General features: G+C 36.2%; 1 protein-coding gene across 8 annotated transcripts in view; it reads left to right on the top strand.

Moving 5' to 3' along the window:
* Positions 1 to 24,692, top strand: part of syne1b (spectrin repeat containing, nuclear envelope 1b) — a 367,683-nt gene that overhangs the window by 295,731 nt on the left and 47,260 nt on the right. For all 8 annotated transcript variants that reach the window (XM_087289683.1, XM_087289682.1, XM_087289680.1 and 5 more), the window contains 13 exons: positions 202 to 348; positions 1,431 to 1,585; positions 2,491 to 2,638; positions 5,712 to 5,806; positions 6,677 to 6,911; positions 9,848 to 10,042; positions 11,324 to 11,449; positions 13,177 to 13,332; positions 16,769 to 16,927; positions 17,149 to 17,315; positions 18,787 to 18,949; positions 21,484 to 21,671; positions 23,981 to 24,131. In XM_087289683.1, coding sequence (XP_087145809.1) covers positions 202 to 348; positions 1,431 to 1,585; positions 2,491 to 2,638; positions 5,712 to 5,806; positions 6,677 to 6,911; positions 9,848 to 10,042; positions 11,324 to 11,449; positions 13,177 to 13,332; positions 16,769 to 16,927; positions 17,149 to 17,315; positions 18,787 to 18,949; positions 21,484 to 21,671; positions 23,981 to 24,131 — 2,085 coding nt within the window. The remainder of the gene's footprint in view (positions 1 to 201; positions 349 to 1,430; positions 1,586 to 2,490; positions 2,639 to 5,711; positions 5,807 to 6,676; positions 6,912 to 9,847; positions 10,043 to 11,323; positions 11,450 to 13,176; positions 13,333 to 16,768; positions 16,928 to 17,148; positions 17,316 to 18,786; positions 18,950 to 21,483; positions 21,672 to 23,980; positions 24,132 to 24,692) is intronic.

The following is a 24,692-nucleotide window of genomic DNA, read 5'->3' as shown; positions in this document are numbered from 1 at the left end:
TTGTTAATTATGCATTGTCTATGCATAATTAGTTACTTATTAAATTAAATTACTTGCGAAAGTACTTTTCAGACTAATTAGAAGAATAAATAGTAAATTAGTTAATAGTATTTAATTACTTTTTTGAAATAACCCAACATTTGTACAGTATATGAGAGTGTTTTTAGTGTCTAATATTTAGGTTTTGTTTCCCCTCATCAGGCTGGAGTTCGGGACTATGAGACGTTTAATGAGCAGCTGGACTCTCTGTCCCGCTGGATTGTGGAAGCTGAGGAGGTTCTGAAAGGACAAGATCCTAATGGATCATCTGACCTGTCACTGATCCAGGACCGCATGGAGGATCTAAAGGTATACAAGACTGATTAGACAATGGTGATTGGTTTGTTATTAAAAATAAAAGTTTAAATAAAATAAAATATAAATATTAGCTTTAATATTTAATTTAAGAAAGATTAAAATATATATGTATTATTTATTTAATAAATTCACTTTTTAAAAAGTATAATTAAATATTTTAAAAATAATAATAAAAAATATATCATAAAAATGTTACATTTATATTTCGATGTTTGTATTACACTTAAAAATATTATAAAAGTATAACTTAAACAAAAAGAAATGCAAATTAAGTAGTTTGTATTTTACTTTTGTCACATTTTTAGTTTACTATTTGTTTATAATATATTTATAATATATTATATATTATACTTAAATATTATAATATTATAATATTTTTGCGTTGTATTACAAGTAAAAAATAGTAAAAGTATTTTGTGTCTGTTAAACCTGTTGAATACACAAATAAATTACGCCTTTTTGCTCAATGTGAACATTGTAAAAGATTAATTGTTTAAATGTCATAAGCAGTATACTGATATACAGTCAAAGTCAGAATTTTTTACCCCCCTTTGTTTTGTTTTTTTTTTTGTTTTTTTTATATAATCCAATTTATGTTTAACAGAGCAAGGAAAGTTTTACAGCATGTCTGATAATATTTTTTCTTTTGGAGAAAGTCTTATGTTTTATTTCGGCTAGAATAAAAGCAGTTCTTAATTTTTAAACACCATTTTAAGGACAATATTATTAACTATATTTTTTCCGATAGTCTACAGAACAAACCATTATCATACAATAACTTGCCTAATTACCATAACCTGCCTAGTTAACCTAATTAGCCTAGTTAAGCCTTTAAATGTCACTTTAAGCTGTATAGAAGTGTCTTGAAAAATATCTAGTAAAATATTATTTACTGTCATCATGGCAAAGATAAAATAAATCAGTCATTAGAAATGAGTTATTAAAACTATTATGTTTAGAAATGTGTTGAAAAAAATCTGCTCTCCGTTAAACAGAAATTGGAGAAAAATAAACAAAGGGGCTAATAATTCTGACTTTAACTGTACTGTTGTTGTTGTTGTTGATATGTGCAGAAACAGATGCTAAAGTTCAGCAGTATGGCTCCTGATCTGGAGAGATTGAATGAACTGGGTTACAGACTCCCACTGAACGACTCTGAGATCAAGCGCATGCAGAACCTCAACAGAAGCTGGTCCACAACTTCAGCTCAGACCACCGAGAGATTCTGGTTCGTTTTTAGCTCATTACTTAACACTTCAGTCATAATATATATAGTTTATAAAATCGACTGTGTAATATAGGCTTATAAAAACATACATTTTTTTGTTGCAGATGAAGCTTTTATTTTTGCATACAGTATTATCATAATATTTATCTAAGCTGTTTTTTTTGTTTTTTTTTTACAAGTTACAGGTTTAATAGGCCAAAAATTGACATGAAAATGTTTGATAATAAGTTGTTGCGTTAAGTATTTGGTACAGTGATGAACAAACACAGAAATACAGCAAACTGAATATTCTTAAAAAGTACTGTAAAAGCAATACATAACTATTAACTGTATTTTGAAGTGCCCACGATATCAGTATTGTGCATGATCATTATCAAGATATATTAAATGATTAAATATTAACATATGCTCAGTGTAATATCTGAAATGCAAATAATAAACAACCATTATTTTGAATAATTATATCAAATGAATCAGCATCTTCAAAAGTTTCCTGAAAACCTGTTATACACCGCTATTTAGTCATAATTTAAAATCTTAGATTGGTTTAAAAGAATCATTGTTTAAGGTATTAATCAAATGTTGTATAGTGTTGTAATTTAATCAAGAGGAATGAACAAACTCTTTGAATTAAGTCAATCCGATCTGACTTCCAGCCCAGCTTCGCTTTGGGCTTTAGCACCTAAACTAAATCCTAAACATGTGACGTGACAACCTAAATAAATATTTTCCTTTTTGTCTGCTTTATATAATGATAATCTCTAAAGATTCAGCATCTTCCTGAAAACCTACATAATCTACTACATGTATTCTGCTGACTGCCTGATAACTGCTTTAGTATGAATGTAAAAACCTGGTCATGGCTTAAATGTTTGCCTCCTAAAGGGTGTAAATTGTCTCCTCAGTAAACTTCAGGCGCTGCTTCTCCAGCAGCAGACATTTCTGGAGAAGTGTGAGACATGGATGGAGTTCTTGGTGCAGACGGAGGAGAAACTGGCCGTGGAGATTTCCGGAAACTTCCAGAGCCTGATGGAGCAGCAGAGAGCTCATGAGGTCAGATGCAACAAAGCAAATTAAGGCTGAATTATACTTCTGCGTTGAGTGAGCGCCGTAACCCATGGCACATGGCTCGCACATAGCTGTGCATTTATACTTGTGCCTTCTGTTTGTAGTGCTCTGCTATGACACTTTTGCAATGCTACTGTAGTTTTTTTATGTTTTTCTTTGAGTTTCTTCTCAGATGTTTTGTTTACATTGGAAATGCTTGTAATTCTTACTGTACAAGTAGCTCAAACTCGCTCATTCAGAGGCGGAACTGGTAAACATGCAATAACTTTTAGCATAAAGTAACACAAAACAAAAGTCTCCATCTGAAGTCGACACTTTTAAACACTCACACCAGTGGGGCTCGCTGCTCTCCTGCAGCTCTCAGCCCCTCCCACTGTCATCAACGCTACCAGGCCAACCAATCACTGAGCTTGCTTTTGAGAGGTGCGCATCAGGATCTGCTTCAGCCACGACAAATGGTATACGACTCGCTACGACCTTATCTTCCATTCTCTTACCTTTTGGTGGTCTTGCAGAGTGAAGTCACTATTAATTAATTTATGGGTGGAAGATACATATATATATATATATATATATATATATATATATATATATATATATATATATATATATATATATATATATATATATATATGGTCACGTTAGACTTTCTCATTGTCCGTCATTTTGACGGAGTGGGTTGTAAAAATTCCATCATAACCTGTTATTGACCGTCATTTAATTAGCATACTTTCTAATCGCTTTTTTCATTTATATTTTAATAGTGAACTTGCACGACGAGCATATAGGCTAAATAATTCATTTATTTATTTGACAAACGAACAAAAACTCCTATCTGCCTTAACTCATGTCTTCCTCCTGCGTCAACCGGAACTGGGTGCTTGCCTGTGCGTAATCAAGCACATCAAGAGAAACTGATGCAGAGGCATTTGTCATTAAATTCTGTGCCTTTGCCTCAAAGTTTACTTCTCCTGATAGTTTTAACTTTGTTCTGGAGGCTGAAGCCGCGTTCTGCTGCCACACTGGAGACCGGAATTACTAGAGTACTTCAGCTAGTGAAGAGCGGGAGGGGTAGCTGTGATGCGCAAACTGAAAGGCGCAGAGCAGGTATGGAGACGGTTGCGCGTTGTGTTCGTTGCGCATGGGGACTGTACCAAAAAGCTGAAGAGCAGGGGGTTGGGGGATGGGGGGGTGGAATTCCGGGAGATGGGCGGGAGATGGGTCTGAAATACAGGAGACTCCCATGAAAAACGCGAGTGTTGGCAGGTTTGTCTGTTTTTGCAACTACGCAGAGGTTACAAGAGGAGACAAAACATTCGCCATCAGCTGGACAAGAGTGGGAATTACAGTTAGCAACAAATTACAATAGATCCCCCTCAGCATAATCCATCAAAATGACGGATCCCCTTCAGATTTTTCTGTCAATGCTGAAAAAATCCGTCAATGACGGAACATATTCGGTTAACGCGACCTCTGATATATATCTGGATTATGGTCGGAAGCTAGCTGGCCGTAACAGACTGCAAAGGCTGTGGCTAACCATTCGTGTGCACTCAACAGAGAAGTTTAAACCAGCCTTTATACTGTCTGTCACTCTCAAGCTGCAAACCTTGCTTACATAATAATAAGTAGGGAGGCACCAAATTTTTTCTGCCAAAAATTATTAGTTAAAAAAAGACCGTTTTGGTTTTTGGCGCATACATCATAGTTCAAAATAACTCAATATTCCAACACAGGCACATTCTGAAAAAGTGCCCCTAAATACATTTCTGGAAATCGCAAATTATGTAGCCAGAAGTACGTATGACTGCATTTCATCTTTAAAATGAATGCCAAGGGGTGCACTGCAAAAATGCTTTTCTTGCTTAGATTTTTTGTCTTGTTTCTAGTCTAAATATCTAAAATTTCTTATATCAAGAGGCATTTTCTAGACAAACAAAACTTATTGTCTGGTTTTGAGAAATAATATGCCAATATTAAGTGAGTTTTTCCTTAAAACAAGCAAAATAATCTGCCAATGGAGTAAGCTAAATAATCTTGTTTTTTCTTTTGACGTAAGATTATTTTGCTAACCCCATTGGCAAATTATTTTGCTTGTTTTAAGGAAAAACTCATTGATTATTGGCATATTATTTCTCAAAACAAGACAGTATGTTTTGCTTGTCTAGAAAATTCTTCTTGATTTAGGAATTTTCAGATATTTGGACTAAAAACAACACAAAAAAAATCTAAGTAAGAAAAGCATTTTTTACAGTGTGATATGATGCCGTTCCATTTCGCTCTTACCAGCTGACCGGTTACCTCGGTATGGACAGCTTTCCTGCTATTACAAGTTTGTCCAGTGGCTCGCCACATACATCGGCGGACTTGTGACGTGGAGCGGAGTGAACCGTGATGACAGGGTTCGAGTTTAGCGCTTCCAGAAAGCAGGAAGGACAAAAACAGAAGCCAAAAAATAAACAAGTAGATAACAGGGTGAGAATGTGGTAAAATCTGAAAATGTGGTAAAAAATCAGGCGGGGGGCTTATCTTTTTTTCTGGATTGCTTTTTAAAACACTGTCAGTTGGGTTTAGTCAAGTGGGTGGGTGGGTGGGTCAGTCAGTGCTTTTGAAAACACTATTGGTTGGGGTTAGGTAAGGAGGAGGGTGGGTCAGTCGATCAATCAGTCAGTGAGTCATTCAGTCGACAGCAGCCTCTGGTGGATTTACGTGAGAAGAGCTGGTGCAAATGGCACTCGAAAGAGAAATTTAAGATCTGAAAAAGCCTACACAGCGGCCTCTGGTGCATTCGCTCCGGGAGGTATTTCACGCTCTCCAGAAATGTATATGGGAGTACGTTTTCAAAATGAGCCTGGGATGCAATATTCTGCTCTTTGGAGATTTTGCTCAAGTACATATGTATTTATCTATGCGTACACTGCACATGCTCACTGGAAAAGCAAAGTCCGCTCAAATAATGATAAATGTTTTACAATGCATTTTAAGTCAGGTTTTTCAGAAATTTTTGGGTTCAGCCCAGAATTTTCATTTGGATTCATATCTGTGTTTGTTGTTGTAGCTGTTTCAGGCCGAGATGTTCAGCAGACAGCAGATCCTTCACTCCATCATCAGTGATGGACAACACATGCTGGAGCAGGGACAGGTGGACGACAGGTGAGGGCCATCTTCATCATGATCATCATCATCATCATCATCATCATCATCATCGTCTTATATGCACTCATGCAAGATATCAGAATAACACACTACCTGTCATCAGTTTTGAAGGCTATTCTGCATTTATTTGATTAAAAATACAGGATGCACTGATAAATTGTGAAATATTATTACCATTTAAACAGATAGCATTAGCGAGCATATATTATTAGTGTCAGCCCCTTGTCTCTTGTAGCACTTTGGCAGTCTGGACAATTTTCTTACTTAATATAGTTTAAAATGTTGTTTATTTAAAGCTGATTTTTCTTCAATGTTGCATGAATCTTCAGAAATAATTTTAATATTTCTGACTAATAGTTTTAGTTTTAGTAGTGTGTATGTGAAGTTTCAGCTCAAAATACCCCACAGATAATGTTTTATAACTCTTTAAATGTGCCCCTTTTAGGTTTTGATCCTAATTGTGCTGTTTTGGTGACTGTCAAATTGTTTCAATTCAACTGAGATTGTGATCTTTTTAAAAGAGGGCGGAGCTACAAAGCCTATGTGTCAGCATGATGGCAGATTTAAAAACAAGACTAACGTCGTATGCTAATGAGAGAGATATCATCACTAATGGGCGGGGCTTTCCAACTCTGATGACACGTATAAAGGAAGAATGTCAATCAAAGTGTTTCTGCAGACTGTTTTTATCAAGTGTGATTATAAACAAATAAAATGTATGCATTTTTACCATTAAAGGCTGATTATATTTACAGACTGTCACCACAATACTGTGTTTAAACCCCTTATAAAAGTGATTTTCGCATAATAGATCCCAAATACATGAACAGATTTGATGCTTCTGTTTGAAACTGTCCTTGTTTGCAGAGATGAGTTCAAGCTGAAGCTGGCTCTGCTCAGTAACCAGTGGCAGGGTGTGGTGAGACGGGCACAGCAGCGACGGGGCATCATCGACAGTCTCCTGCGCCAGTGGCAGCGCTACCGGGAGATGGTGGAAAAGCTTCGCAAGTGGCTGCTGGAGGTCAACCATCAGACCCAGAGCCTGCAGGCGGGTACACCAGTGCCACTGCAGCAGGCACGAGCCATGCTGGATGCAGTTCAGGTAGATAACCTCCCAGAACATCTTAAAGGGACAGTGAAATAAAAAACATGCTTTTTAGATGTTAGTATCAGTTTGTTGTGTTCTCCAAAACAATGACAAAATTCGCGTTTAGAAGATATAGAACTGATATATACATGTAATTCATGTAGTCCGTCACTTCCGCCTAAATGGATCAACGTTTTTTTTTTCCACCTCACCTAAAACTTCCGTTTTTTTTTTGCCAAACCTACCAAGTAGGTTTTTTGAAGCATCCTCGAGATGTTGCCAAAGTTGTTCTGGATTTAGTTTTTTCTCAGTTTGTTCTGTTTGTTCATGTCATTCCAGACAGACGGATCAGATAATGATCAGATCAGATCTCTGTGAGGAGCACTGGCTGTTGACAGACAATAATCTCATTGTATAGATTAGATTCAACTTTATTGTCATTACACATGTACAAGTACAATGCAACGAAATGCAGTTTAGGTCTAACCAGCAGTCCAATAGCAGCAAGTGCAGGATACAGGAATAAGTTATAAAGTGCAGTTATAGAAAACTATGGTGATATTTACAGATGGATGTACTATCAAAATTATATACAGGTTGGATAAGCTATGAGCAGATTTACAATATATGAATATATGTGCAGGTTGCTATTAATAATCAGTAGTGTGCAGATAGATAAACATGATTACAAGTGTATATGTTACAATATATGAATATATGTGCAGGTTGCTATTAATAATCAGTAGTATGCAGATAAGTAAGCATGATTACAAGTGTATATGTATAGTGGGTGTGTACATAATTACAAATGTCCATATGCAGTGGGTATGTACAGTTCAATAAGTAAACAGTTCAATGTGGTGCAGTGAATGTGCAAATTTTAAATGTGCAAATGTTAAACAGTGCAGTTACTGTGAGGAGTTTAAGTTAGAGGAGATATGGGGGTGTATTTGAGGGGCCAAAAGAGTCAGTGGGGGGCAGAGTTCAGGAGGGAGACAGCTCTGGGGAAAAAGCTGTTCCTCAGTCTGCTGGTTTTTGTCCGGGGGAGCTTGAAGCGCCTGCCGGAGGGCAGGAGAGAAAACAATCTGTGAGCGGGGTGAAATGTGTCCTTCAGAATACTGCGTACTCGGCGCAAACAGTGTTTCCTCTGGATGTCCTCTATGGCTGGCAGTGTGCTCCCTGTGATGCGTTGGGCAGTTTTCACCACCCGCTGCAGTGCCTTACGCTCAGCAACAGAGCAGCTTCCATACCAGACTGTGACACAGTTTGTCAGGATGCTCTCTATTGTGCAGCGGTAGAAGTTCACCAAGACGGCTGATGAAAGCTGGTTCTTCTTCAGTTGCCTTAAGAAGAATAGGCGCTGGTGAGCCTTCTTGATCAGGCTGGAGGTGTTGGTACCTCCGTGAAGTTGGCACCCCATAAAAACAAATAATCCCCATAACTATGCCATTCGTTTGTGCTACGTTTGTGCTGATTTGTGCCGCAAAAACGAACGTTTGTGCTGGTTTGGGGTCTGTAATATTAAGCATTATTTTTTGACCGTGTGATGTCCCTTTCCACCCCATGTTGCTCCACCAGGAAATAGAGGAAATAGAGGCTTTAGAGGAAATAATGGGGCGCAAAGTGACGTTGCGGCTCCCGAAGTGTTTTGATTAGGCAATATCTAAATAATAAACATAGATAGGGTGTTTATTTAAACAGCACAAATCCAGCACTAACCAATGACACCTATTTTGTGCAATTTAGAGGAAATAATGGGGCGCTGAGTGACGTTGCGGCTCTCGAAATGTTTTGATTAGGCAATATCTCATCAATAAACGTAGACAAAGTGTTTATTTTTATGGCACAAACCAGTACAAATCCAGCACTAAAGAATGACACCTGTTTTGTGCAATTTAAAGAACCTGGGGTGGAGAGTGACGTCACAGCTCCCGAAATATTTTGATTAGGCAATATCTAAACAATAAAAATAGATAAAGTGTGTATTTTAACGGCACAAACCAGCACAAACCTAGCACAAACGAATGAGACCAGTTTGGTGTGATTTAGACAACCTGGGGTGGAGAATGACGTCACGGCTCCCAAAATATTTTGATTATATCTAAACAACGAAAATAGATAAAGTGTTTAATTTAACGGCACAAACCAGCACAAACCCAGCACTAACGAATGAGACCAGAGGAAATGGGGTGGAGAGTGACGTCACGGCTCCCGAAATATTTTGCTTATATCTAAAGGAGGAAAACGGATACCGTGTTCGTTTTAACGACACAAACCAGCACAAACCGAGCACAAACGACCTGTGCTGTTTTGAAGTCATTTGCGCAACATGGGGTGGAGAGTGACATCACACGGTCAAAAAAATAATGCTTAATATCTCACACCCCAAACCAGCACAAAAGTTCGTTTTTGCGGCACAAATCAGCACAAACGTAGCACAAACGAATGGCATAGTTTTGGGGATTATTTGTTTTTATGGGGTGCCAACTTCACGGAGGTGGTGTAGGTGGTCCAGGAAAGGTCCTTTGAGATGTGGGTCCCCAGGAACTTAAAGGATGAGACAGGCTCAACGGCCATCCCATTGATGTGGATGGGATCATGTGAGCCTGTTCGTCCCTTTCTGAAGTCCACAATGAGCTCCTTGGTCTTGTTTGTTGTTAAGGAGCATTATTTTTGTCATTAATTATAATTAATGACAAAAAATAATGTTGGGAAATATAAATTGATATTTTAAACCGACATGCTACAGAAAAATATAGAATTAACCAGCTTTAAACCTTTTTTAATGAAAATACTAGTGACCTAAGACTTTTGCACAGTACTGTACATCCGAGGGAACGAGACCGAGGGAATTTAGTAATTGTAGGACATAAAAAAGTGTCAGTATCTGCAGGTCTGTGTGACTTTTGCCCCAGGTGATGGGTTGTGATGGGTTGTTCGATGCTCTGCAGCTCAGAGAGAAGGTTCTGCTGAGACAGCAGGGAAGTTACATCTTGACAGTGGAGGCCGGCCGACAACTGCTTCTGTCTGCTGATACTCGAGCTGAAGCCATTCTACAAGAGGAGCTGCTCAACATTCAGGAGCACTGGAGAAATGCCAACATCCGCCTGGACGAGCAGAAGAAGGAACTGGCCGTCCTGCTCAGGGTACAGTTAATGGATCCACACATTTATTTCATTTGCAGCCCTTATTGCTAAATGTCTGGATAATTTGAGTTATTCTTTACTATTATAAAAATATAGGTAACACTTTACAATAAGGTTGTATTAGTTCATTTTAGTTAATGCATTTACTTACAGGAACAAACAATAAACAATGCACTCATTACTGTATTTATTCATGTTTGTAAACATTAGTTAATGGTAATAAAGTTGTTCATTGTTAGTTTATGTTAAATCACCGTGCATTAACTAATGTAAACAGGCATAAATTCAAATTTTAATAATGCATTAGTAATTGATGGATTATTAACAATAAATGCTGTACACGTATTGTTCATTATTAGTTCATGTTAATAAATGGATTAACTAGCATTACCTAATAATAACCTTATATACACTATATATATATATATATATATATATATATATATATATATATATATATATATATATATATATATATATATATATATATATATTTACACACTTTAAAAACTGATATAATATTAACACTTTAAAAACTGATTTATGGAGTTATTCATCTCACAATTATGGAAAACGTTGAGACAGATATAAAAATGTAAATGAAATCCTAAAAAATTTAAAATAATCAAAAATGATTGGATATTTATTAAATAAATTAAGACTTTAAGAATTAGGATCTTGTAAGATCTTGTAAGAATTAATGTAAAATAATTGTTCTTATTTATGCTTTATTTATATTAATATAAATATCACAAGTAATATCAGTATAAGTGTGAACATTTGTTAAATAATAATATAAAAATAGTATTCTATTTTTGTGTTGTTGTTTGTTTAAAAAATAGTTAATAAGTAAAACTTAATTATTAATTTAAAAATATGCAAACTAATGTAAGAATGTAATTGCATGTGATTTCAATAAAAAATGCAACTCAAGCCATAAATACTCATATTAATTAATCACATTAAATAATTAATGTAATTACTAAATACCACTTAACTGTATGAAATGGTCAATTCAGTTTTTATTTTAATTTCTTTGAAATATAATTGTGGTATTTGATTCATTCTGCCAGATCTCACTTTCTTATAACTGAGCGTTATTCATTTTGCTCTTAAACTAAAAAAAAATATTGTTCAGTGTTGTGCCAAGAACTACAGATCAGACTTACTGATTTGCATATAAGTTGGACATAATAGATGAGTTTAGGGTTTGTGTTTTAATTAGAGCACTGCTTGATACTGCAGTTGTTCACAAATCACTCTGAGCTAATCTGTGTTCAGGATTGGGAGAGATGTGAGAAAGGAATCGGAGGATCTCTGGAGAAGCTGAGAGCTTTTAAACGACAGCTTTCACAGCCGCTGCCAGATCGCCACGAGGAGCTGCAGGCGGAACAGATGCGCTGCAAGGTACGCAAAGTTAGCATGAAATCAAAATGTACGCTTCTTATTTATGCATGTATATAGTAGTGCTTGTTTTAAATGATGTATCTGTGGACTTCATTTTTTTGTACAAATTAAATTACCCTCATAATCTTCAAATCAAATACTATGACTTTACCTCCCCCATCGAAACCACTTTTCTTTACTTCTGGTCACATGGAATGCCTTTAGGGAGGGGCTATCAGCTCTTTAGGGGGGAGATATCAGTCCTTTAGGGAGAGGGCAGTCCTTTAGGGTTGTTGCTAGGTCAGATACGGTTGTGGTTGGAAGTTAACAAGAGTTATTTATATTGCTTATTACATTTAATATTAATTGTATTTTATTAACGTCTACCCCAAACCCAACTGTCACAGTAATGTAAAAACTGTAGTTGTACTGAGTATTTATTATGTATTTTATTTAATTACCCAATAAATTGTATTTTTTTAACGTCTACCCCAACCCTAAACCCAACAGTCACAGTGCTGTAAAAATATTAATTATTGTTATACACTGTCACAAAATTGATGCTATATTAATGCGCGTATCCGCAGCTGTAGACTTTCAGACTTTCTGTCAGTGCGTATCTTGTTTCTGCCCTGCTTCTGTCCATTCGTCAACCATTCTCCATGTTGTTAGCAACACTTGTTAGTCTTCCAAAGGGTTCCCACACTTCTTGAAAGTACTTGAATTTTAAACATATGGATTCAAGCCAGGGGTGGACTGGGACAAAAATTCAGCCCTGGCACTGTAGCCACACCAGCCCACATTACCACACCGACACAGCCCCACCCACAGACACGCACATTCACTATTTAGTCGACAGATGATGAAATAATATGACATTCTTGCCAGATTTCGATTATGTATGGGTAACCTTGGATTGGGTCGGCCCATCTTGAAACCAGGCGGCAGTTGCCGATTGGGCCAAATGCTTAACATTTGTTATTATTATTATTATTATTATTATCATCATCAAAATATCACATCTAGCAAGAGATAAAAGCTGTCTGCACTTAAAAACAATACATATTTTTAAAAAAACTGACCGGCCCACATTTAAAAATTGGTCCGGCCCTTCTGGCATTTGCTAGAATTGCCAGATGGCCAGTCCGCCCCTGATTCAAGCCTGGAAAGTTCTTAAAAACCAACACAGGTCCTTAAAAATGTTTGAAATAATTTTTTAATTGTTTATGGTTTTATTTTAATTGTTCTCAAACAGAATGAAAAACTGAAAAAAAATTCAATGAAAAATCTTACATTTAAATCTTGTGCAATAATACTGACAAATAATGCTCGTTATCAATATTTCAGAAACCCCATTATAATATTTAATAATCAGCAAATTTTGTTAATGTTCTTTGAACGTGTCTGTTTAAAATAGTAAATTTTTAAAAGTTGCTGTGACATTTTTAATGTAAATATTAAGTGTAAGTGAAATGTTAAGTACACTTAGGACTTTCATGGCGCTACACATGCTGAGGTATGAATTACAAAGGGGCTTAATTTACATTTAATGATTGTTTAGAAAGTGCTTGAATCTGCTGTTCATGAAATATGGAAACCCTGATTCCAACAGTCGGTTCCTAAAGGATGAAATCATGCACTGCTCTACATTTTTTCTCATTTGAGGACCATTTCAGTTAAATGTATGTCACGCGATATGGGAAAAAAAGAACATTCAAACCATCATGACATGCATTTAATCCCTTTAGGATCTGGACAGCATGTTTGACGGCTGGAAGGAGGATTTGACACATCTGACGGTGCTGAGAGAGTCTCTGTCCAGCTACATCAGTCTGGATGATCTACGTGTGCTGCAGGAACGCATCGAGCTGCTGCACCGCCAGTGGGAGGAGATCTGTCACCAGGTACACACCAAAAACTGCCTGTCTGTGGCCAATAGGTAGTGCTGTTTAACTGCTCATGCAAGAGTTGGTGGAGCAGGTGGCGGTTTAAAGGGACAGTTCACAAAAACTGAAAACTCTGTCATAATTAACTCACCCTTTACTTTTTTCAAACCTTTTTGAGGTTATTATCTGTTGAACACCAAATTAAAATATTTTGAAGAATGCTGAAAACTGTAGTATTTGTTTTTCCTACAATGGAAGTCAATCTTAATTGTTAGTGACTTTGGACAAAAGCATCTGCTAAATGACAATGTGGAAGTCAGTGGTTACAGGTTTTCAGCTATCTTAAGAATATCTTCTTTTGTGTTCAACAGAAGAATGAATTTCATAAAAGTTTGGAACCACTTAAGGGGGAATAAATAATGAGTAAATAAAAATGTTGGGGTGAACTATCCCTTTAGGTCCCTTTCTAGTTCAGCACCAATAGCCTAGTGCCTAAATATCCAAAAAAATAAAAAAATAAAAAACTACATAAAAACTTGAATTGTCTTAATTGACAAGTTTAATCCCATTGGTCTTTTCTGTTGTTTCTGGAAGCTTTAATTGTGTTGTTGTTGTTGTTGTTGTTGTGTTGTTGTTGGCTTTGGGCAAAAAATAAATTGTTTTGTTTAAAATTAGGGATGCTCCATTCAGGATTTTTGCAGTCGATACTAAGTACTGATTACTTGTCACGGTGATTGACCGATACCGACTACCTATTCTGATGCTTCAAGCTTTATAACGCATAAACTAAATTTTCCCTTTAATTATGATCCTTAAGTGGAGATCCCTCTTTACCCAAGAGAATAAATTAAGGATGCTGCATATTATCCCTTAAACACATCCCTTATAACCAATTAGGTGTGAACATGTATTGGCCAGAAGCAACTTTACAGAAAAATTACAAACAATGCAATGTGGAAACACTGCAAATGATGAAAGAACAATTAAACACGTCTCAATAGAGAAAAAGTTTGGAGGAGCATATTTAATGCATAAGAAGTTAAATGCACCCCTATAAATCCATTACTTCTTTATTTAAAGAAAATAGGCCTATAAACTACTGTTTATTTCAATAAGTATATTACAAGAAATTATATTATTAACCAATGCTGTAAAAAAAAGTTTTATCTAAATTACAGTCAATGTGATTATCGGCTGATACCAATCTTTGGCCGATCGATCGGAGCATCCCTAATTAAAATGTATCAATGTTACATGATAACTAGAACAGTTTACATACTTCCTGCTTGCACATCTTGAATTAAATTGGTTAATGGTCTCAATTGTGATCGGTAATCTATAACACATGATCATCCAATTACAAGTATGCTGTTTCCCACCAGTCACTATTACAAATAATAAAACTTAATTTAACCGACATAACATCAAAGGAGGCATTAAATTGGTGTGTTAGAGAGATCTAAGGAGTAAAATGCATGTTTTCAAATTGCACGAAATAGTTTCCCTAATAATGCATTCGTTCATTCATTTTCCTTCGGCTTGGTCTATGGAGTCAATCTACGGCCATATACAGTATACTTGCAAAATAAAAGTTTTACAAACAAAAAATAAAGTATTGAGCAAAAACTAAATAAATAAATGCAAATCTCCAAAAATTGCAAAGTGAAAATCAAATGACAAATATTAGTAATTAAAAAAAAAAAATAATAATAATTATATATATATATTTAAATTACTTCCATTTAAGCAACGTCATCACCTGGAGACAGTATCAGCGAGGTGGTCTTACAGCCCAGTAGGTTCAGGCCTGCCGTAAACACCCAAGTTCTCTTGACTCTGCTTCCTTGTTAAAATAAGGCCACAAAGTAAGGTGAAAACAGCATCGCAGCTTTGATTTTCATTTACAGTTTTTTTTCTTTTGTTTTTTTGTTGCAAATTTCATTTTTATTTCTCAAAACTTAAATTTCCATTTACAGTTCTTTGTTTTTGTTAGCAAAATGAATTTTTATTTCTCAAAAATGAATTTTCACTTTGCAATTTTTGGAGATTTGCATTTATTTATTTAGTTTTTTGCTCAGTACTTTATTTTTTGTTTGCAAAACTTTATTTGCAAGTATCAAAGATCATACGATTATGGAAAACCTGGAAAAGTCATGGAATTTTCACATGGCCTTTTCCAGGCCTGGAAAGTTTTGGAAAAACAGAAAAACCCACAAAGTTTTGGAAAAGTCATGGAAAACAAATATCTATATACTTGAATATATGTTATTTACTTCTTTTCTGTCCTTGGCCAAGCACATACTCTCACATTATTAGTGCAGTGTTAGCATTATCTAAATAAGTTTTACATAGATTTAAATATGAATTGAAAATAAACTAATTTCTGCGTGTTTTACGAGATGCTGTAATAAATTTGAACATGCATTGTTTTTCTTTTACAATGCATATTTAGACATTGCATGATACATTAGGTCATGAAAATTTACTTGAAAGTCCTGGAAATATCATAAAAAAGTGGAAATGGAATTTTAGTAGTAAAAATGTGTATGAACCCTGAAGTATGGCCTTAGATTGACTCCATATCGGTCCCTTATTTATCACATAGCAGAATGAACCGCCACCAAAAAATGCAATTAAATGGTTAAAAGGGATAGTTGGGCCAAAATGAAAATTCAGTCATAGTTTATTCATCCTTCACTTGTTCAAACCCTGTTTTTTGCTGGGCTTTCTGTGTTTATTTTATTCTTCTGTTGAACACAAATGAAGATATAATAAATATAGAATCTTGGAAAAAAACAGCCATTGACTTCCATTTTATTTTTGTTCCTGCTATCGATGTCAATAGCTGCTTTTTTCTAGCATGTCTTCAAAATTATCTTTTTTGTGTTCGACAGAAGAAAGAAACACCTAAACGTTCAGATGCAACCATTTTCACTTTTAGGTGAACTATCCCTTTAAAAGCAGAGGGAAAACAGATTTGAGTTCAGTCAAGCATTGCTGCATCAGAGCACATTTTGCAGGATATGTTACTTCATGTTTTGTGCAACAAGAGAGTAAAGCAAAGCAGCCGTATTTGGCTTAAAGTGAAACTCAAATGCAAAGCAAGTACGACTTGTCATGCAGGCTCTTTGTGGCATCCGGTGCGTGAGCTGAGACACCACAGGAAGTCAGCTTACGTTTGATATTTCCGACTAATTTAGCTGTAGATACTGACTGACACTCTTCAATAATGCTGCATTTTTACTGCTCATCTGGTAAGGATGTTTAATTTGATGCTTTTTGTGGTCAGATTTTTATCTTCAGAGTTATTTTAGTCAACTGTCTGACAATTTTTCGTAATTATGAAGCTACAGAAAGATGCTGGAGCTTAATATATTACTTGAACACAGCTTAAATGCTCAGGCATACTTGGAAATACTCAAAGACTTCTGTGTGTGTGTGTTTGTGTGTGCAGCTGTCTCTGCGCAGACAGCAGGTGAGCGAGAAGATGAATGAATGGGCCATCTTCAATAACAAATACAAGGAGCTGTGTGAATGGCTGACACAAATGGAAAGCAAAGTGTCCCACAATGGAGACGTCAGCATCGAAGAGATGATTGAGAAACTGCGCAAGGTAACGGCCAGATCTTTGCATTAGCCTTTCTGCTTCATACTGCACACACACACACATGCATACACACACATATACACAACTGTGGTTTCCATCAATATCTTATTTTTGTAAGTCTCCTTTTAACAGCTTACCCATAGCCTCTAGCTTAAATTCAGCTTTATTTGTATTATGCTATAAATAAGTTTGTCTCTCTAAGCAATAGCACTGTGTGTGTGTTTCAGGACTATCAGGAGGAGGTGTCTGCGGCTCAGGAGAACAAGCTCGAGCTCCAGCATCTGGGTGAACGATTAGCTCGAGCCAGTCATGAGACCAAAGCCTCTGACATTGAACACAAACTTAGCAAAGTCAACGAGCGCTGGCAGCACCTGCTCGACCTCATAGGAGCCAGGTAACACACATCGTATTGATTAGAGGTTTGAACCTATACTGGTCTCACGGTTTGGTTCGGTTACGATTATCATGCCTTCGATTCGGTTTAATTCGATATCTCGGTGCATCACGGTGCATTGACGATGCTTTCTATATACAGTGTTATATTTTAGGGGGGAGGCTATAACAAGCTGTCTGTATAAACACACAGACACACAGCAACACATTGTCTCTCATTCAAACACATTCACAAACATATACAGCACCAAACAAACAAACAAACAAACACACACATTTGAGCCCTCGCAGCAGGGAGAGCTTGCTCTGAGCGGAGCAGAAAAACGGAAAAAAAACGAAAAAAAGAAGCACTTTTCAGACGGTCCCTTACTGAGAGCTCCTCTCAGCGTGAGCTCTCCCGGCTAAACGCATAATATGAGGGCTTAAACGGAGCAGTGCTCGTAATGTCGAGTGAAAAAAAAAAAGACAGCTGTGAAACATAACCAGCTTTGTCTTTTTGTAGGAAACACACTTTAGATCTTTTTAGGGTAAGAGATTTTAGAGTTATTGCCGTCTATAACTGAATGTGTGTCAGGAAAATCGAAAACAAAACCAACTGAACCGCGCTCATTTCTGGCGCCCCACTGGATGTACAGCGCCCTTAGCGTATGCCTATGTTGCCTATGCCACGGGCCGGGCCTGAGTGTTGTTAATACTCGCGCTCGCCTCCCTCGCGACAGAGCGCATAGGAGATAAATGATGTCAGTACATAATAACCGGTTATGATTATTACTGAACCGATACAGAATTGTCCGCGTCTGCATCGCAACGCACCGAAGAAACAATTAATTTTGTCACCCCTAGTATTGATACTCAAAAAATGTCTGTAATGCACATGCTGTATATCTGTTGTCATTAAATTTGCATTGTGCTGCAGTCTCCTTACCTTATAAATATCTACATCATTAGTACATTACAGCCCTCCTGAATTATTAGCCCTCCTGTATATTTTTCCCCAATTTCTGTTTAATTTAATTTCTAAAGATAATAGTTTTAATAACTCATTTCTAATAACTGATTACTTTTACATTTGCCATGATGACAGTACATAATATTTACTAGACATTTTTCAAGATAGTAGTATTCAGCTTAAAGTCACATTTAAACTAGGTTAATTTGGCAAGTCGTTGTATATCGATGGTTTGTTCTGTAGACAATCGAAAAGGGGCTAATAACCTTGACCTTAAAATGTTTTTTTTTTTTATTAAAAACTGCTTTTATTCTAGCCGAAATAAAGCAAATAAGACTTAATCTAGAAAAAAATATATTATAGGAAATACTGTGAAAAATTCCTTGCTCTGTTAAAAATCATTTGGGAAATATTATAAATATTGGGAATAATATTATAAAAAGAAGAAAAAAATTTACAGGAGGGCGAATAAATGTGACTTCATCTGTATGTGCAACCCTTGAGAATGTGTCTGTTTATTCAGGGTGAAGAAGCTGCGGGAGACTTTGGTGGCCGTTCAGCAGCTGGATAAGAACATGAACAGTCTGCGCTCTTGGCTTGCTCACATCGAGACTGAACTGTCCCGTCCCATCGTCTACGACACCTGCGATTACCAGGAGATCCAGAGGAAACTCGATCTGCAGCAGGTACAGTACACACAGGGCCGGAGCAAGCTGAACTGCCGCTCTAGGCAAAGGACGGTCACGCCGCCCTCAACCCCAACCCTCTTTATTCTGCCGCCCTAGATGCGAATATAACGGAGGGCGCGGGTGGTAAGGGTAGTGTCGGGGACGCCGCCCTCTATTCTATCGCCCTAGACGCGGATATAACTAAGGGAGCGGGTGGTGAGGGTAGTGTCGCGGACGCCGCCCTCTCTATTAGTCGGGGATATTACTGAGGGAGCCGGTGGTGAGGGTAGTATCGCGGACGCCGCCCTCTCTATCCTGCCGCCCTAGACGCGAACTAAGGGCGCGGGTGGTGAGTGTAGTGTCGCGGACACCGCCCTCTCTATTAGTCGCGGATATAACTAAGGGCGCGGGTGGTGAGGGTAGTGTCTGAACGCCACCCTCTCTATCTTCCGCCCTAGGCAGCCGCCTAGGTCACCTCTATGGACGCGCCGGCCCTGAGTACACACACACCAAGGGCCCTATCATACACTCGGCGCAATAAGGTGCAAGACATGTTTTTATGACGTGTTGCTATTTTGCTATTTTCAGACCTTAATTTTCCTGCTTTCCGCCACGTTGTTTAAATAGCAAATCCATTTGCGCCACTTTGTGGACTCATGGGTGTTTCGATCTAGATAAAAGGTGTGTTATGGCACATTGTTGGCACGTTGCTATTTTGAGGAACTAAAATAGACTGCTCAATAGACCAGCTGAAAGCAGGACTAAAGTCCAGCGCAGAGTGGGTTAGTTATGCGCCTTGCTTACGCACTGCTTAATACACACAAGATGTACAGCAATACGCAAATATCTTTACAAATGAAGAAGAATTCAAGGATAAAAATATTACAATAATTATTACTGTATACATAATTATAAAAAACACTGCCTTATGACTTCTTCATGGGCTTTTTCAGTTTATTCATGACGTTGTGATTTTTTATAATTTTATTATTAGCAGTATTATTTATTATATCCATATTTATATTTGTCTTATTAAAAACAAGTTTAGATTTGTCCACCTGTCAGGTTTTGGACCATATGGGGCAGCATGTGTATTTGGATAAAACTCAGTTTTTTGACCACACTTCATTATTATTATTCATTTATTTGTTTGCTGGAAATTAGAACTGAATTTAAAATTCAATTTTTGAAACAAATCTTTGCACTTAACAAACTAAATTAATTATGTTGGCTAATGGATGTCTGTGCGTACACCACGTTTCCTTATACACGAAAGAGAGAAAGTGAAAGCGAAGGCTCGATTGGAGGAGGCTCATCTCTCATTGTTGCGCTGTAGATAGTCTGTTTAACTGTTTTCTCGCTAGTGAAGTGTTCAGTTTTTCCACCTACAAAGTCAGCCATGTAAATAGCAAATGCGCGATGGCGCGATGCAACTGACTCTTAAAGAGAATGGGAGATGAGACTCTGATTGGTTTATTCTCAAAACACACCCATAACTCATTAAGAGAATAAGCTCAACCCTGTTAGACCATGCGCCACTGTGCAGAGCTGATTTTGCTGTCCTTAAAATAGCAAATGTGGATTCAGACACGCCCTTAATGCTTTTGCGCCCTGCGCTTCAGACTTTGCACCTAGGTTGCTAAAATAGAGCCCCAAGTGTGCCACGCGCTTGTTTTTAAGTGACGCATTCCGGCCGTTAGATCGCCCCCTGGGGGCTGGCTGCAGTTCAAGTCATAAACTCCGCCTCCTCCGTGTTAATGAACGAGACTTGAGCCTAAATTAAAAAATGTATTACACTTGCAATAAAATGTCCCGAAAGATGGTTTTGGTCAATTGAAGCAATGTTTATCATGCTGATATAGGTGCAGATCTTCATTTTTGTAAACAGTATGTTTTTAGCCAGTAATTTAATGCCATAAAAGCGGGCTGTGTCATCATGATTGACAGTTGTGATTGACAGCTTCTCTAAGCAGACCGTTGGAGCTTCAGGAGGAGACTGAGGTACCAATGTTAGATTTCTGTGTTATTTTCCATGATAAAATGAGTTCAGCAGTAAACTATACTTTCTGACCTACAGGATCTGATGGATCACTGTTTATTTGGTAAAGTAAGGGGTTTTATTGGGCTTTATTATTAGTTTGCTGATATGTCCATGATGGGAAAATACAGGTGATCGTTATCTAGCAGTAATTATCTTTATGGATCTGAAATAATAATTATGAAGACAAAACTAATGTTAGCCTATGTCCAGATTGAGATCCTGTAAGGTTTTTTGAACTTGATTTACAGGACGTCTCTGACATTTTAAGTTTCGGCATGTTATTGAGTTAATCTGCTGAATTTACTGTTATGAAATATTAGAAAATATTGTTCTAGAAACCGAATCTTATATAAACACGTTCATGGAGTAGTTCTTTTATTACTTCAGCGAATAAGATTGTAAAGAAATGCTTTGATGTACTACATTCGCAGCGCAGTTTACCAGTTATGACGACTTCTGCTGCTGAGAAACCCGGAAATGTGAAAAGTGTCCATTTGTGTTGTTGGTTCAGGAGCTGCAGAGAGACATTGAGAAGCACAGCACTGGTGTGGCGTCTGTGCTGAATCTGTGTGAGGTTTTACTGCATGACTGCGACGCCTGCGCGACAGATGCGGAGTGCGACTCCATCCAGCAGGCAACACGCAGCCTGGACCGCCGCTGGAGGAGCATCTGCGCCATGTCCATGGAGAGGAGAATCCGGTATGACCTCTGACCTGATCAATAACTGCACAACATTTGGACAACATTAACAAAACAAATTCAAGATGTAGACTAAACTGCATGTGCAATTAAGTTAAATTTGCTATAACTGTCACATGTAAAGTGAGGTGTAAAATTAAATAAACAAAGTAGAATACAACATTACATTTGCAGCAGATCTACTCAGGTTGCATCAAAGGTTTATTTTCTAAACATCAGAACTAATTATGCATGTGTCTATTGTGCATGCAGTTACAGTCAGAAATATTAGCCCTACTGAATATTTTCCCCAATTTCTGTTTAACCTATTCAACACATTTCTACACATAAAAGTTTTAATAACTCATTTCTAATAACTGATTTATTTTATTTTTGCCATGATGACAGTAAATAATATTTTACTAGATATTCTTCTGGTTTGTTCTGTAGAGAATCTAGAAATATATATATATATATATATATATATATATATATATATATATATATATATATATATATATATATATATATATATATATATATATATATATATATTGCTTAAGGGGGCTAATAATTTTGACCTTACAATGGTTTTAAAAATATGTAAAACTGCTTTAATTCTAGTCGAAATAAAACAAACTTTCTCCAGAAGACAAAATGTTATAGAAAATACTGTGAAAAAAATTATTGCTCTGTTAATTTCATCATTTGGGAAATATTTGAAACAGAAAAGAAAATTCACAGGAGTGCCATCAATTTTGACTTCAATTATATGAATAGAGTCAGATATGTTTCAGTCACCAATTTAATTTATTATTATTAATAATAATAATAATAATAATAATAATAATTCCTCACCATTATATTGTGCTTTTCTGGGCACATAAATCAATTTACAAATTTTAAAGGGAATCTTCTTCTCATTTAGAAAAATTTGTCCTTATATAGATAAAATATGCAAACACTACTCCCTAAAATTAGTTTCTCAGCCTGGTGTATACATATACTTGGTTTGCAATGGATTATACGTAATTATTTATTAGTGCATCTTATAATATGGATGATTTACAGTGGTCTCTCGTTAATCCTGGGAGTTACGTTCTAAAAATAACCCACAATAGGAGAAATCCGCGTAGTAGTCAGGTTTAATTTTTACAAATATTATAATTGAATTTGCTCGAAATAACGCAAAAACTACCAATTTTCACTTTTTAGTGAGATACAGTATATGTGTCCTAATAGTGTTTTTAGCAGTGTGGGACACATATACGACTGTCAACAGCTCAAAAAATGTGTTTTGGTGTTTTGTGACCCTGTAAAACCCCTCACTAAACACTTAATATGCTTTTCTCAGACAGGCATTAACATCTTCACACTTTTGTCTTTTGTTTAAACATTCTCAAGAGTTCAAACCTTCGTAAAAAAAATCAGTCCAGTATTATATATTGAAACCAAAGATTAAAACCTGTTGTCAGATGCAAACATTCATCGCTGTCAGCAAAAGGTTCATAAAGCTTTTTAGCTTTTGTGCAGATAATGTTGGCATCCAGCGTAATGTTGATTTTCCTGCAGTCATTGATCCACAAAGCTAAAGCATGTCTAATTGCACTAAAAAAATCAGCGAAACTGCAAGGCCACAAAAGGTGAACCATGTTATAGTGAGGGAACACTGTAAATCAGCTCTATGTAAGCCAGTTATCTTACTTTTCAATGAAAGATCGCACATTGCATTGTTGGATAAAGCCCGCTTAGTTATACACTGCCCATTTTGTGACCATGTCCAAGATTTTATTAAAAATGAATACTAGTCATATTGAATACTATAGAACAAGTAAGATGATGGTATGCTTAGTTTTATTCTATATAATGTTATAATCTATATACTATTATTTTTTGTAATTTATTTTATTTAAAAAAATTATTAATATTTTTGTAATTTAATAATTTTTTATATTATTTTGATTTTTATATGTCATTTTATGTTCTTTTTGCAATTTATTTATTAGTATTTATTATGCTTCTGCTGTTTCTTTAGCACTTTTAGCACTATAATATTTACATTTCATCTAGTTATCAACCCTTTAATTGGGTGAAGAGCCATATATGGTAATTTCATTGACATTGTTTACAATTTTTAAGTAATAAAAAAACATATTTTAAGTCAAATGTCCTGTTATACTCCTCATTAACAATCCAAGAGTATTTTAATGAGTGTCCTATATAGCGAAAATAAAATTATTAAATTATTTAAACAATAATGTCATAACAATAAACCCTTGTGTTTTGCATTATCTAAATGACAACTATACATTTTCTTTCTCATCTATCAGGATTGAGGAGACGTGGCGTCTCTGGCAGAAGTTTCTGGATGATTACTCTCATTTCGAGGAGTGGCTGATGTTGTCGGAGAAAACAGCCGCTTTGCCAAACTCTTCAGGTGTCCTTTACACTATTGCCAAAGAGGAGCTCAAGAAATTCGAGGTGAGCTTCATATACACTTATCATTATTTCCTTTAATTCAGACTCTTAGCACACATCCAAAAACATGCCAAATTACAAAATACAAAAAAAAAAAAAACATATACAGTGAGGGAAATAATTACTGAACACGTCGTATTTATTTCCTGGGAATAATATTTGTAAAGGAGCTGTTGACATGGAATTGAACCAGATTTGGGTAAAAACCTAAACAATACAAACATAAAATAAAACAATACTAAAAAATCTAAAAGAAAAAAAAACAATGGAATGACACAAAGAAAAAACACTGAACTACTGTAATGTATTTAATACTTTATATAAAAGGCTGTTTTGGTGCTGGCAGATTAAAGACGCCTCATATGGAGAATAAAGTCACATGCATTGCTTAGGTGTGAGTTTTTCACAGACTTCAACAGAGTGGAAAAATCTTGATGGTTCTGTGGGTCTCGTCTTTCAAATCCGATCTTTATTTTGTATTTTCTATTGGATTCGAGTCAGGTGATTGGCTGGGCCATTCTACAGCTTGATTTTCTTTCTCTGAAAGCATTTGAGAGTTTCATT

Source organism: Danio rerio, chromosome 17, assembly GCF_052040795.2.
Source record: "Danio rerio strain M-AB ecotype USA chromosome 17, GRCz13ab, whole genome shotgun sequence".
Classification (NCBI taxonomy): Eukaryota; Metazoa; Chordata; class Actinopteri; order Cypriniformes; family Danionidae; genus Danio; species Danio rerio.
The sequence above is the reverse complement of the archived record's forward strand: the minus strand, read 5'-3'. Positions and strand labels throughout refer to the sequence as shown.